The 14,745-nt window shown below is 40.6% G+C and overlaps 1 protein-coding gene across 8 annotated transcripts in view; it reads right to left on the bottom strand.

Annotated features, from left to right (window-relative positions):
• UBR3 (ubiquitin protein ligase E3 component n-recognin 3 (putative)) overlaps positions 1-14,745 on the bottom strand; it is a 238,578-nt gene that overhangs the window by 66,340 nt on the left and 157,493 nt on the right. For 7 of the 8 annotated variants that reach the window (XM_025206463.1, XM_014520815.2, XM_025206461.1 and 4 more), the window contains 2 exons: positions 11,945-12,157; positions 10,953-11,089 (listed from right to left, as the gene is read on the bottom strand). In XM_025206463.1, the coding sequence (XP_025062248.1) occupies positions 10,953-11,089; positions 11,945-12,157 (350 nt within the window). The remainder of the gene's footprint in view (positions 1-10,952; positions 11,090-11,944; positions 12,158-14,745) is intronic. The other variant, XM_025206457.1, reaches the window with a different exon arrangement.

The following is a 14,745-nucleotide window of genomic DNA, read 5'->3' as shown; positions in this document are numbered from 1 at the left end:
GGAAAGAGTTGCCACTCTGGAGCTTACATCAAGTTAGAGCTGCATGCTCCTGTAGCAATACAAGTGAGCTAAATCTCTGTAAATGTTAACCTTGAATGAAATAGGCTGTTATATCATAACAGCTTATATTTGTATTATACCGATACCCATATCTGTTCTCTTAAATCAATCTAGTCAGTATTTTACCAACAGCACACTGAAACCCTGTTACAGCCTAGCCATGGGATCTGGCTCAGATTCTACATTCCACATTTTACTAACAGCAGGATAATCCCTTGGCTGCTGGATCCCACAGAAGGCTCTATGCAATTCCAGCTCAAGCTCTGCTCTGGCTCCAGGCAGAAGACTGCTCTCTAACCCCACACACTACAGCTTCTCCTCCCTGAATCAGTCACCCTGGAGACATGGCAAGAGAAGCTGTAGGTGGGAAGAGGGGAGGCTAGGGATCACCCTGTCTGCAGAGCAGGAACTGGAGTGTAGCAGGGGATGGGGCAGTCCATGATGCCTGCCAGGCTGCAAGCAGTGCCCCATGATGAGTAAAAGATTGCCAACTCCCACCTTCGCAAAGTAAGAGGTTGGTGGAAAAGGGAGCTGCCTCTCCTGCTGCGCACACAGACAGGGAGGCAGAAGCCCATGACTGCCTGGGTACAGGGATGACTGGCAGGTGCCAGTTCTCTCGTCAGTAACTGGAGCATCTTCCCATGAGGGCACTCTTCTACTCCCATCTGCATCTGTATAAGCAACAAAGAAACTGGTGAGAGGAGCAAGCTGCCTACATGCTGCTGCCAGAAGGAATGTGTTGCTGCCAGTGCCTGCACCATGGTACAACAGTTCAATTAACAGTTATAATAAGCAGAATTAACTAATCATTGTCTGAATGTGCCATTCACCCATCGCCTATTTCACTGAATCCTCAGTTCTGCTTCAAAATTTCCCTTAAGCTGCAAGTTGGCTTTTTGAAGAAAGCAAGTATTTTTGCAGACAGTACCCCAATCTGTTCTCTGAGGGAACATGAAAAAGGGCTGTTCAGTGCAAGAAGATTAAGAGAGTTTACGATTAATTCACTAGCTAAGAATAGCAAGGTTGAGGTTCAACAAAAGGTAAACTAATAATATTTTTAAGATGCTTTATTAGGTATTTGCCAGTTGTCACCTTTACCTTTTCCCCCAAATCTTTGTTAATATGTGTTTTAGACTGTAAATTCTTCTGCATTTGCATAGTGCCAGCTGCATTTTGCACCATCAGAAACAAATTAGGAAGAGTTAATTATACCTAGTTTGAGTAAGAAAAACTATAAGAGAATGAGTGCGAATGCAAGAATCTACAAACATCTGAAAGGTGCAGAATCATTTTTTGTGTGGTAGAAGGAAATGCAACTTCCACAGAAATAACTACAGAATGGAATTAGGGAGAAAACATTATACTGAATACCAGGAAAAGCTTCTTAAGAGTGAGCTGTTTTGGTTTGTATTTAATAGTGAAGTGGCAGATGCCCCATTTCTTGGGCATTTAAAATCAAACAAAACAAAGAACAATCCTACTGCAGGCAAGAAGGTGAACTGTTGTCCTACATAGGACAAAAACATCTCTTATATTATGTGTACAAGTGCCCCAAATGCTATAAAAAAAGGGTCCTGGGCCACTGGAAAAGTGTCAATATGGTGCCCATCTTCAACAATAGCAAGACAGAATGATGCAGAAATTGCAGACCACTCAATCTAACTTTGATGCCCAGAAAACTAATAGAGCATGTAATCAAGGCATCTGTTTCTGAGCATCTAAAGGATAACATGATGATCAGGAATAATCAACATGGATTCAGCAATCAGATTTTAGATTCTACAAGGTGATAAACTTTGTGGATGGAGGGATTGCAATGGATGTGATTACCTCAACTTCAGCAAAGCTATTGACTATAATATTCTCGTTAGTAAGCTACACAATAAAGTATAGATTAAAACACTACAAGGTTGATATTTAATTGAAATGAAGTTAACAAACGTGGTTCCACAGTCCTGGGTTTAATACTGTATAATATCTTAATTCATAATTTGGAGTTGGTTCTTAGTGCACACAATCAGCAAATTTGCAGATAATACCAAGCTGAACGGAACTGCAAACATAGTGGACGATATGTTTACAATTCAGAATGATCTTGATAAACTGGGAAAAAATGGTCCACAATTAATCAAATAAAATGGAGTAAATCCAAACACAAAATCATGCATTTAGGACAGAAAACTGCATGCACAAATACAAACAGGAAAATAACAAACAAGGCTACGGTAACTAAGAAAAGGAGTTGACCGTTATAGTGGACCACAAATTCAATATGATCCAAAAGTTTGCTCTTCTTGCAAAAAGAAAAGAAAAGGAGCTAATAGCACACCGAGTTGCATTAAAAGGAATGTTGCCTGGACATCAAGGGAAGTGGTTCTTCTATTCTGTTAGCAATTGCCCCACCTGGCATACTATGTCCAGTTTGGGGAATCATACTTCAAGAAAGCTGTGGACAAAAGTGGGAAAAGTCCAGTGGAGAAAAAACAAAAATTACAATAGGTCTAAAAAACATGACTTTGGAGAAAAGGTTGAAAGAATTATAATTATGTAGTCTGGAGAAGACCTATGTAAGTTGTGGGGTGGGGTACTGGTAAATATCTACAAATACATGAAGGGTAGCATGAAGAGAATAGCAATGAGACTACTTTCTCTGGCTGCAGGACAGGACAAGTAATCGAAGTAGTCACAACTATGAACTGCAACAAAGGAAATTTATGTTGGATAACTTTCTAATTATGAAGGGTTAAGCACCAGAATAGTTTACCTGAGGAAGTTACAGAAACTCCATTTTTTTAATGTTGTTAAGAGCAGATTAGGGAACCACTTGAAAGAAACAGTTTAGACAGGGATGATCCTGCCTTGAGTAAGAGAATGGACTGGGCTGACTTCCTGGGTCTCTTCCAGGCCCTCTTTTTCTATGATTTTCTGATATAAATTCTAATCCTATAGTCCTTATAAGGATAAAATTATTGTACATGTCTAGATTACTAAATTAAGCCCTAAATCACTGAATAGTATTGATACTATTGCAGAAGACCTTCCAGGTCATCTTTCACAAAGTTTATGGGTGGATGGATTCAACATTCTAACATACCCATGCAGGGAAAACACTGGATCCACTAACCAAGTCCAATGAATGAAAGAGGACTCCTGGTTGGAGATGTAATACATCTCCCCAGCATTTATGGATATGTATATCATTTGGCTCTAAAAGCAATGTATGGAATAATGTAACACTGTTCTGGTTTAGGATATATTTAACTTAGATGAGAAACACTGGACCCTGAATGTAGATTTGATCATGAAAATACAAAATGTCCAATTCCCTTCTAAAATTTCTTTATCTGATAGTCTTAAAGTTCTGAGATTTTTATACAAAGGAGTTAAGATTACAAACAAGCCATTCCAGCCCATTTAAAAGCAAATCTTTCTTTGAACAAAGAGCATATTTATTTTAAGAACATATTCAAATCTTCAAGAGCAGTTAAGATGGTATATCGAATATACTATACAACTAGAGTACCACAAATCTGTACTGTATCTACCCTGGTGTAGAAAATAATATACAGATTATATTTACATGGACTCTACTGGGATATTTTCTATTTTTTAATTTTTGCTATACAAAAAAAATTTTGGTAAATATTCTATGTACAACACAACCAAACAAAATAATTAATATTATGGCTCAAAACACAATTAAAATATTTTTAAAAATCCAAATACTTTTCCATTTAAATGACCAATTTATTTTACAAATAAAAGCAATTCTAGCTAACTTTTACATATCTACAGAAAACACAGTAGTGCTGTAAGCACTTAATGTGAAAGAAAATGTAAATCAGCAAAATATTTGCATAAAAGGTTACAGATTTGGGATCAATATCTAAAATTGTTCACAAAGTGATTGAAATGCAAGTTATATAAAAAAAGCTGTATATAAAAAGAGAGAGCTAAGCATTTGTTTAGGTTTTTTTCTCCCAGGATCAGAAACTATACCAAAAATAAATCTACCTTTTAAAAACAAAAACAAATAGTCAAGGTCCTCCAGTAAGTTACAACAATGTATAGCCCCCATTCCATTGCCAGCAAAACCAATAAATAATAAAGGTAGGGATACCATTGGGCTCATCAACCCACAGAAGTATGAAAACTGTCTTTACGTTCCTGAAGGGTAAGTGGGTGGCATTATACCACCTCTCCTCTCTTATCACTTTTCCTACATGAGCCATCAATTGGGTGGCAGGGATCATCTGAGAGTAATGTGCTCCACCATGCTACCCATTAGGATACAGGTAAAAGTATCACCAGTGAGGGATCCAGATAAAACTCTACACAAGCAACATCCTTAGTGGTACTTCTAAGTCAAGACTAAGTGCCCTTGAAACTACCAACAAATCATAAAGAAAAAATGGCATAAGTGTTACACTGCCCACAAAAATATACTGTATTATTCTTATCAAGTAGACATAAATGCATATTTCATTATACTACACAGCCTTGACTCTGACCCGACTATATTTATTACCAATTTTTTTTAATTTTGTTTTCAGTTATTGTCTTCTGGTAAATAGGACATATTATCAATATACATTTTCAAAGTAGTTATCATCCTTTCTTGCAAGTAATGCTGACCAACTACAGCTCTTGCAATCAGATTCATGTTGGCAGGCACTTATGCCCCACTAAAATCAATGGATACCTATGCAAGTGCAAGGTCTCTATAATTAGAATAATATTGCAGTCAGGGCTTTAGTTTAAAAGGAAAATAGTACATAACCTTATGATTTCCAGAGAAACTCTGTGTGTGGATTTACCTTTGAAGCTGATTCATTTTGGGCTATGAAGAACTACTATATTTCTATTTGGAGATTACTTATGAAAAGAGAATTTATTTAGGGTCAGAGTTAAGGTTGAAGAGTTTAGATTAATTTTTCTTTACACTTGAAAAATCTTAATATTCCTTATCAAAGAGTCAATGCAAGATTGATTATATCCTTAAATTAGTCATGTCCTTGCCTGGGCTGGACCCGTCATAAGATCAGCACTGATCAGAACATTTCACAGCCATGCAGTTTTCTGTGCAATAAACAAGCATTTTATGTTGCTTGAGTATGTATGAGTATGTGTGGACTGACAAACAGCATCCTCACTGGATGGTGGAGATGTGGAGATTTAAAAGTTTAATCAGTCAACTAAAGACTGAAATACTGCTCTGGAATACTGTTGTCAAACAACACCTGATCTAGCATCAAAATCCAGCATGTATAACTTCATAAATTTGCCTTGCAGATTTCAGATATTAATATATATTGGAATCAGGCCAAGAACACTGCTTGAGCTCTAGCAGAGTGAGCCATGATAGATGGCCAGTTGAACCATGATAGATGGACACTGATAATATTAGTGATAAAAAATATGGCCCTTGGAGCACCCAGGCCTAGCCACAAAAAGACAGTGAAACGGGTCACTCCAAAAGTTATAGTTATAGGATGTTCCCAGCCTATATACCAACATCCCACACCAGGATGGCATCCAAGCCTACCTTACAGGAACAAGGTTACAACTCAGAATACAGACCGAAAGATATTACTGACCTTATACACTTCATCCTCACACACAACAATTTCACTTTTAATAATCAACACTTCCTCCAGAAGATGGGAACAGCTATGGGCACTAAAATGGCCCCACAGTATGCCAACCTTTTTATGAGCCACCTGGAAGAAGACTTCCTCAAGAACTGCACCATCAAACCCTTGCTATACTTAAGATACATCGATGACATCTTCATCATTTGGACTGAAAACCTGCAATCCCTGATTGAGTTCCATCAGAAATTCAACAGTCACCATCCCTCCATCCAACTTTCTTTAGAATACTCCAGCACCAACATCTCCTTTTTAGACACAATGATCAGTATCCAGAAGGGTAAAATACAGACCACAGTATACAAGAAACCCACAGACCAACAAACATATCTGCACAGAACCAGCAATCACCCGAAACACACCAAAAAAGCTGTGATATACAGCCAAGCCCTCAGATACCACCGCATCTGTACTGAAGAGAACATCCGGGATTGCCACCTCACCAATCTTAAAAAGGCTTTCACCCAACAAGGACACTCGTCCAGAGAGACAGATCGCATGTTTGCAACCCATACTAGAAAGAGACCCTATTCTTAAAAAGATATTCCCAGAGCCACCCATCCTAGCCTTCAAACAAGCATCGAACCTTGCCAACCTCATCACCAGAAGCAAACTTCCTCAAGCCCAGAACACACCAAAAGGATCCAGACCGTGCCAGGACAAGAAATGCAAAACCTGCCCCCACATCTCCACCACCCCCACTATTACTACACCCCACAACAGAGCCATCAGCATCCCAGGATCTTACAGCTGCACCTCCAGAAATGTAATATACCTCATCCAACGCACCAAATGCCCTGATGGAAGATACGTAGGAGAGACCAAACAACAACTGCGCACCAGAATGAACGCACACCAGAAATCCATCAAAGACAGAAATACCCAGTTACCGGTGGGGGCACATTTCTCACAGGAGGGCCACTCTCTCTCCAATCTCTCAGTCCGGATCCTCAAGGGAAACTTACACAACACTTCCCAGAGACAAGCCTATGAGCTCCATTTCATCAACCTCCTGGATACTAGAGATCATGGACTAAACATAGACACTGGATTTTTGATACATTATAATGTGCCTGGCAACTGACTCCCCAGCCCAGCCCAGCCCCTGGCTTCTTTACTTTTCATTCCATCCAGGAAGAGCACACACCGACTGCTGAAACTTCCTTAGCCTGACGAAGGGTTTTTGAACCCGAAAGCTTGCTTAATAACTATTCTCCAACTATTTGGGTTGGTCTAATAAAAGATATCAAATTCACCCAAGAAACCTTGTCCACCTATAGTTTAATTAAAGTATTATCAAAGGGCTTTAGATACACAGGTAAGTTGACTTGAATGCTAAACGGGACTCTTGAAACACCTTGGGAATGATTTTTGCATGAGATCTTAGTATCATCTTGTCCTTATGGAACAAAATGTATGAGGGTTCCCCTATGAATGCCTGGAAGTCCCTCATACTTCCAACTGAAAAGACCATTTTGAAGGCAAAAAGGAGTACACACAGTTTTCCTCAAAGGAAGGCTCTATATAAAGTTTAGAAGGATTGCATGAAGATCTCATGTTGGTCTCACCTGACCTGAGCAATCACCCTAGAGATTATCAGGAGCTATATAGGAGGCCTTGGTTCCACTGCATGAGGTAGGCATTCAGCAGCAACCCTAGACTCACACCCACTTTGGAGCAGAAGTGTAGATATTTGGAGTCATCTTTGTTGGCAACAGGTCTATAAATGAAATATCAATTTGGTGATGGCTTTTGACTGCTACCACTCATAATCAATGACAGACTGCCTGTTAGGGAGTCTTCCAGGTTGCTGCTGATACCTGAGAAGTGCAAATCTGTTAGGATTATGCCAAGAAAGGAACTTCATTTCCATAGCTAAATTGTCTCTGTGCAGGTGTGGGGGCAGGGACCTTTTGATCATTTGTGTAAAGCCAACATAGCGTTTGTTAATATCTGCACTACTGAGACTGAACATCACAGGATAGGGAGGAGCACCAGTCTAATGGCCCTGAATTCCAAGATGTATATTTGTAGTTGTCTTGTATTCTCCATGACCAAGTACCTTGAATATATAAAAGGCCCACATAGGTTTACTGGCCCAAACGGCATGGTCAATGATGGAGTCATGACTGTTAATCCTTTTCCAAATGCTGACAAGTCACATATACAAATTTACTGTTATTAGGTCCTGTGGTGCAGCAAGACTTTCAAACTTGCTGGTAGTTTGACCCAAAGCGCAAAGCAGGCAAAGTTTAACAAGGACTGCTACATATATGCAAATACATCAATGCCCTTATAATGTAAGGCAAGTGTGAACAGTCATAGCTGAATGCAATTTTGTTATATTCAGGACCTCATGAGGTAAACAGAACCTCTTCTCTGAAATGAAGTCCTTTGCTGAAATGGAATCTATCCAAGCTCCTATCTTCTGTGATGGAATAAGTGACAACTTCTCTTAGTTCACACTTCCACCATGTTCCTGAAAGCACTGTGGAACAGTATACACAGCCCAGCTATTTCTATTACATGTGCAGCAAACCTGGGTATGAGACAATGAAGCCACTCTGAGGGTATCCTTCTCACTGCCACTCTCGAGATCTCGGAGGCTTTTGAGCATGCCAGAGACAATAGGAAGAAGCAGGGAAGGGTGGGGGGGTCACTGTCATGCCAGCTTGAAGCCTATATCTGGGTTTGGCAAATGCAGAGTAGAAGTGGGCAGCTGGGGCTTCTTTCTTTGTAGAGCTCTGAGGTGTGCCATGGAAACATTATATAACATCCTAGGAGGCTCAGCTATGCAAAAGGAATACAGGCAACCCCCAGTTAATGCTGTTTCGCTTAGCACTATTTTGCTGTAACACTCATTTTAAATTGATCCCTGATTTCACTTAGCGCTCAGTGAGTTTCATTATAACGCTCACGGTCGTCATCTCGCGTCATTAAAAACAAATGCGTTCGCTATCTTGGGTTGGCAAATACTTTTGGTTTTGCTTAACGTTCATTTTTTCAGGAACCAATTAAGAGCGCTAAGCCAGAGTTGCCTATACTGGCATACTCCTGTAGTCCCACACAGCAACTGACTACTCTTAGGAGACAAGGGATTTAACAAGTCAATTCAAACATAAACAGTTTGCTTCACTCAACCAAGACTAGAAAGCTTATGAAGTGTTGCCAACTACTGAAATGTTACTACAAAGATCATGATAACTGGCATTTTTCCTACAGCCTCAGTTACTGGAATACTGCGAGTACATGAGAACACTAGCTTTTTAAAGCTCTGGTGTGCCCATAATGCTTAAAAAACCTGAAGTTAAATAAAAAGAACCCTATATGGTAGAACCTGCTTAGTTCACAATGGGTTAAATTATTAACAAGCCACTCAGCAGTTTGCTGCAACTCCTACTCCAAAAGGTCACTGCCTCTTATCACTTGAAACTCATACGTGGTACCACAAAACTGACCAGAGAAGGGGAAGCCTTTAAAACATCAGTGGGCACAATAAGGCCTGCCCCATCTGGCCTGCCAGGCATTTTGATCCGGCTCACAGCACCCACCAACTAATTGTATCCTGCTCAGCCCTTCCAACCACAAGGGTGGGAGTGAGGCATCCACATATAAACGCCGCCCCCGCCCCCAACATACCCTATTGTGCCTCGCTCCTATGCATGTAGACGGAAGGGCCCGGCCCAGCCAGCAGCAGCTTCTGGGCAGGACTGCTACTGCCACTGCTACAGCCGCTAGGGGACCTGCTCAACTTCCCCAGCGTCCAGCTCTGGGCCGCAGGTAGGGAAGTGGTGGGGGTGGGGACAGGAGCAGGGGCGAAGCTGCAGGTGGGTGGGAGTGTGGAGCTTGTGGCTGGCATTAGTATGGAGCCTCTGCCCAAGGGGGGACAGCGGCAGTGCAGAGCTCAGGTGGGCAAAGTGTGGGTGTGAGGGAGGGTGGAAGGGTGTGGAGATCTCCACCACTCTCCCCATGTTGCGCAGCTCTGCAGGTGGCAGCAGTGGCAGCAGCAGCACTTGTGCCCAGTGGCACGTGGCTCCAGCTAGCACTGCACATCACAGCTAGGAGCGCAACCCAGCTGGGCTGCCTCTATTGGTGGTGCTCCCTGCCGTGTGCGTGTGTGCAGCCCCACACTTGCATACCACAGGAGAAGGGCAGAGAAGGCAGCTGGCTCCAGTGTGCAGGGCTCCCCTCCCGGTGGCACGCAAGTGCAGGGGCTGCACATACACAGTGGGGAGCACCAGCAATAGTCGGCCTGCTTGGGCTGCACCCCTCACTGTGATGTGCAGAGCTAGCTGAAGCTATGCACCGTTGGGAATCAGCATCTGCACTGGGCATGAGCACCCCGAGCGCCATGTGCTGCCGCTGTGCCATGAGGGGAGTGTGGCGGGGATCCCCATAGCCACTAAACCCTCCCTCACACCCCACAAATGCCACAGACCCACGTCCTGCCCCCACAACTCCCCCCACATACCCTATGTTCCCTCACACAGTTACACCCCCACACACACGATACATAACCCCCCCCACATCCCACCATACATACACACACCCACACTTCACCATACATCCACATCCCCCCAGCCCCACCATACATACACACACACAACCCTCCCCATACCCCACCATATACACACAAACCCAACCACACACCCCCACACACAATATATAAGACTAAGAATTTATTTTTGAGTTATTATACAATCATCTCTATATACAGCAGGCAAACACAACTCATGACAAAAATATATTTTGTAATAAAATTTAAATATGTTATAGTATGTGTTAGACTTCGAGTGTATGATTTGGGGTTTTTTGGTTCTACAATGGCAACCGCCCCTTCCAGAAGGAGTATTTCTGGGGGGCAAGGGGAGTGATTTCTGGTAGCAAAGGTCAGGGGCTAAGGGCAAGACTTCCAGTCCCAAGATGGCAACCAGGGGGTGGGGCTACCCACGCAGCCCTCAAAAGCTTACCAAACCTCGTTAAGCAGACCTCCAGCCAAAATTATTGCCTGCCCCTGCTTTAAAATAAAAGCCACAGCAAACAGCTGGAGCAGTTGTATGCAGCTATCAGCTGCAGCTATATATACCCTTAGCTAGTTGACTCTGTGCACGTGTGCATGCATGCATGTGCGTATTTCACGATTGGAGGAAATCTGATTCACAATTTTTAAGCATCCAGGGTTAGTAATGTTGTTTAAGAGAAATGCAAAGAAACTGTGTCAGAAAAGCTTAATACACCCACCTAGCTACAGAATACATAAAAAGAAAATCATTGTCTGGTGATCCAGGAGTCTTGCTGTAGTCTGTATATTTCTTCTGAGTAGTGTTTTTTATATCTTTCATCACAGATTCCATTTCCTTGCTTAGATTGGTTTCAGACTATGGGGGGAAAAGGCACAGAAAAGTCCATTTGTTTATACAGAGAAATGCAATATTTGGTCACAAAGCTTATCACTGTCATTTTATCAATCTATATATGCAAAAGCAGGTGAAAAAAAGCATATTAAAAGTTGATTAAATATAAAGGTAATATTCTGAAAAGGAAGGGAGATGGACAAATCAATTAACTACGAATTTTGTACATCTCTAACTTCTAGATACTTCAGTTTGTGCAAAATGTATTTGCAATATATAGAACAAATGCATCAAATAGCCTTGGCTGGGATGATCTAGTTGGGGCTGGTCCTGCTTTGAGCAGGGAGTTGGACTAGATGACCTCCTGAGGTCTCTTCCAACCCCTTCTATGCGTCTATAAGTAACAAATTTAAAAATGCAGTCCCAAGCAACTATATTTTGAAATACCCGTCTTTGAAAAAACAAATAATCCATATCCTTAAATGTTTTTAATAGACATACTTTAAATAGATTCCGGTTATAATGAACTGATGTTTTACATTGTAAAAAAAATATAAGTGAGCTTTACGTAGTATGATTCAGTTCAATGTAAAGTGCCAGACTGCAAGATATTAAATAAGCAAGAAAAATGAATGTTAAAGATATACCTTAAGATTAATCATTCTTTGGTCATAACACTTTCTTTTAATAAGTGATGTAATAACAAGCGCAAATGTTTAGGATATTTTTAGCATTTAACTTATGATAAACTAAGTTTTTCCACATGGGACAGGAGGAAAAATGCAATCCCATAGCACATAACATTTGAAGTCACAGAAAAGAACAAAATAGAAAGTTCAAAGGGTTAGAGGCAAATTAACAAGGATCTTTCTGCCTTACACTGATGCTTACTGGGAAAGTTCCCAGCTGTTCTTGAAGCTCTTCCACCTCTTTTACAAGATCTTGCATATTCTTGTTACTGTGACATTGCCAAATGTTTCTTTCACCATTGTTTCCAGGATAACAAGGCAGGACACTGTTAGCAAATTGCCTACAGAGGGGACAAGTAAATTCTCCTTTGTCCACTGAAAAGCCCTGGAGGACCTGGTCATTCTGAAAGAAACAGATATGCAGATAAACTTACTGAAGACAATAACTATGTTTTTGATATTCCATAACTAGATACCAGGTATAAAAAAGGACTTCCCCAACCAAAAAGTGTAGAACAAGAAAAATAAGAATATTCTCTTAATTTGGTAAAAGAGTTCTAATCACCAGGATTCACACACGATGTGCCAATTTACACATACTTCTTATTGTCCAAAACAATCCCATAGTAAGTTTGAAGAACACAAGATGGGAAACTGACCACTAAGCAAGCTACCAGAAGATGACTCTTACCCTACTGAATGCACATTTTTTCATATAAAACAAGGAAACATTTGACTGTGAAGTCTTAAACCAACCCAGGGGTTTGTTAGAAACCTTTCTTCTACAGAGAGTTGAGGACCTGGGCTTAGTTTTTAATATGTTTTTTTATTTCCCCCTTTTGAATATCTGTTATTAGCTTTGCTATTTTCCATTAGCAAAAGTCAGATTCACTTGTTAGTAATGGTAAGTCTCTGAAGATTATTTCCCCAAAATACTTGAAGATATCTAAAGATATTTGCCAGAAGGAACTGCACATTTCCAATACGGCAAATAATCTTAGACTGAAGCAGTAAGTAATCTCTTTTCACCTTCATGAATTGCCTCAGCAATTTCACACTCATGGGAGATCTGCATTGCGAGAAGCATGCAGAAATATCTATAATCAGAAATTTTAACAATCAGTCCTGGTACTGAGGTAGTTTGGGCCAAGCTGATAGAATTAGTTTTATAACTATTTGGACCTGGATCTCTAACTTTTCTAACAAGTTTAAGTATAAAACGTTTATCTGTTTGAATAACCTTTGGACGAAGAATGTTAGAAATATCCAGAATGGTTATGGAAATATTTAGTTTCAATCCAAATAGTGACCGCCTATTTAATATTTGTGTAAAGTTTGTTTTTTTAACAGGAGTCGCATGCTGCCAGAAAGACCACTGGAAAGGTAATGGTCTGGTTAGAACGGAAGTCAGAAATCAACACAAAAAGGAGTTTGTAGTAATAATGAAGAAAATACGATCTTTATGGAATGCCATAGATGAGGATTGACCACAAAAAACTCCATTTCACTTATCAAAACGACAAGATTATTCTTTAAATTATCTTTAAAGTCAAGGGACAAGATAACAAACCCCCTGAAGACCAAATGAAGAACATCTAGTCCTTCAGGTTCCTTTAAACTAGGGTGAATTTTACTGAGCGAATGGTGCTGCTGCTAGCTACAAAGCACCATTTACAGTTTCTAGTTTGGCACAAATACAACAACAAAACCTAGTCAAGAGGAAATTAGAAAAACTTTCCACTTTAAACAAAACAGAATTAGAAACAAAGCAGTTTTAAATGTCATGGAACACAATCATTTACTCGGTTCTACATCACTCTTTTCTTTTATTACATTTTAAAATATAAGAAAAGAAAAAAAAAGACAACTTAAAGTATGACAGGTAGACTTGCTGGCCTAGTTGTTCAAAAATAAAGGTTGTATTTGCTTCTGGAATGTAGAGCCTAAGAGTACCACAGAGGCCAAGTGTTCCTAAGACAGTAGCAGCCCATCTCCTTAACCCATGTAAAGACATATTTTTTCAAACAATTTCCCAATATTTGTTAAATATGCTACACTAAATTACATGAATTTGCACATCCCCTATTCTCCTAGCAGAATTAAAATGTAATTTACACAAGAAAGACTATTCAAGCTCTGTTTTTGTATACATTTATATAAAAATACGAATGTATTTGCATTTAGACTTTGGCTTTTTTGTTTCAAAAGAGACAAGTCCTTGAATTTTTATGAAACTGGGAAACCACCCAATTGGGTTATATTAGCATATATTAAAAGCCCCTAATAACAGAAACCATGCAAAGACTTTGTCGTCAATAACCTGTAGACTAGGTTATAGGCTACTATAGACCGGGGCTCAAAACACTATGGCCCACAGGCTGAATCCAGCCTGTGAAGAAATCTGATCCAGAAAGGGGATCAATGGCACAGAGCTCTGCCATGCCACCCATCCTCTCTGCAGCACCTTGCAGCAGAGCTGCACCTGTGCTTCCCTTGCTGAAGAGGGCCCGAGTTTCTGCAGAGAGGCTGAGTGCAGGCAGCTGGGCACTCAGAGGGTAGGCAGATGCAGAGACTTGTGGCTTGTAGCCATGGCTGGGTCACAAATTCTGTTTCACATAGGTAAAAAGCTACTGACCCCTGCTATAAACAAAAGAAAAAATAATTATTTAAATTTTTTTTTTTTAGGGATTGCAACTGCTCTGCAGAAGTATTAAAAACTTAAACCTATTCCCTTACCATTCTGTGATTTCACGAGTTTATAAGCATTGAGTACATCTTGAAAACAAGTTGTTAGACTCTTCTAACAAAAGTTACTGGATATATAACTAGGGACCTACCTAATCTGTGGGGGCTGCCCCGATTTCACAGGCAGAATGTGGGCCCAGGTAGCCTTTTGGTGACAGAGCATGCCCTCCCCTCCCCCCGCCCCCCAAAGCTCTGAATGGCTGCAGGGGCTGCCTGTCATATGGCCCCCCCCCCTGCCCCCGGCGC

The sequence above is a fragment of the Alligator sinensis genome, unplaced genomic scaffold (assembly GCF_000455745.1).
Source record: "Alligator sinensis unplaced genomic scaffold, ASM45574v1 scaffold143_1, whole genome shotgun sequence".
NCBI classification, from domain to species: Eukaryota; Metazoa; Chordata; order Crocodylia; family Alligatoridae; genus Alligator; species Alligator sinensis.
This window is presented reverse-complemented; position numbering and strand designations above follow the sequence as displayed.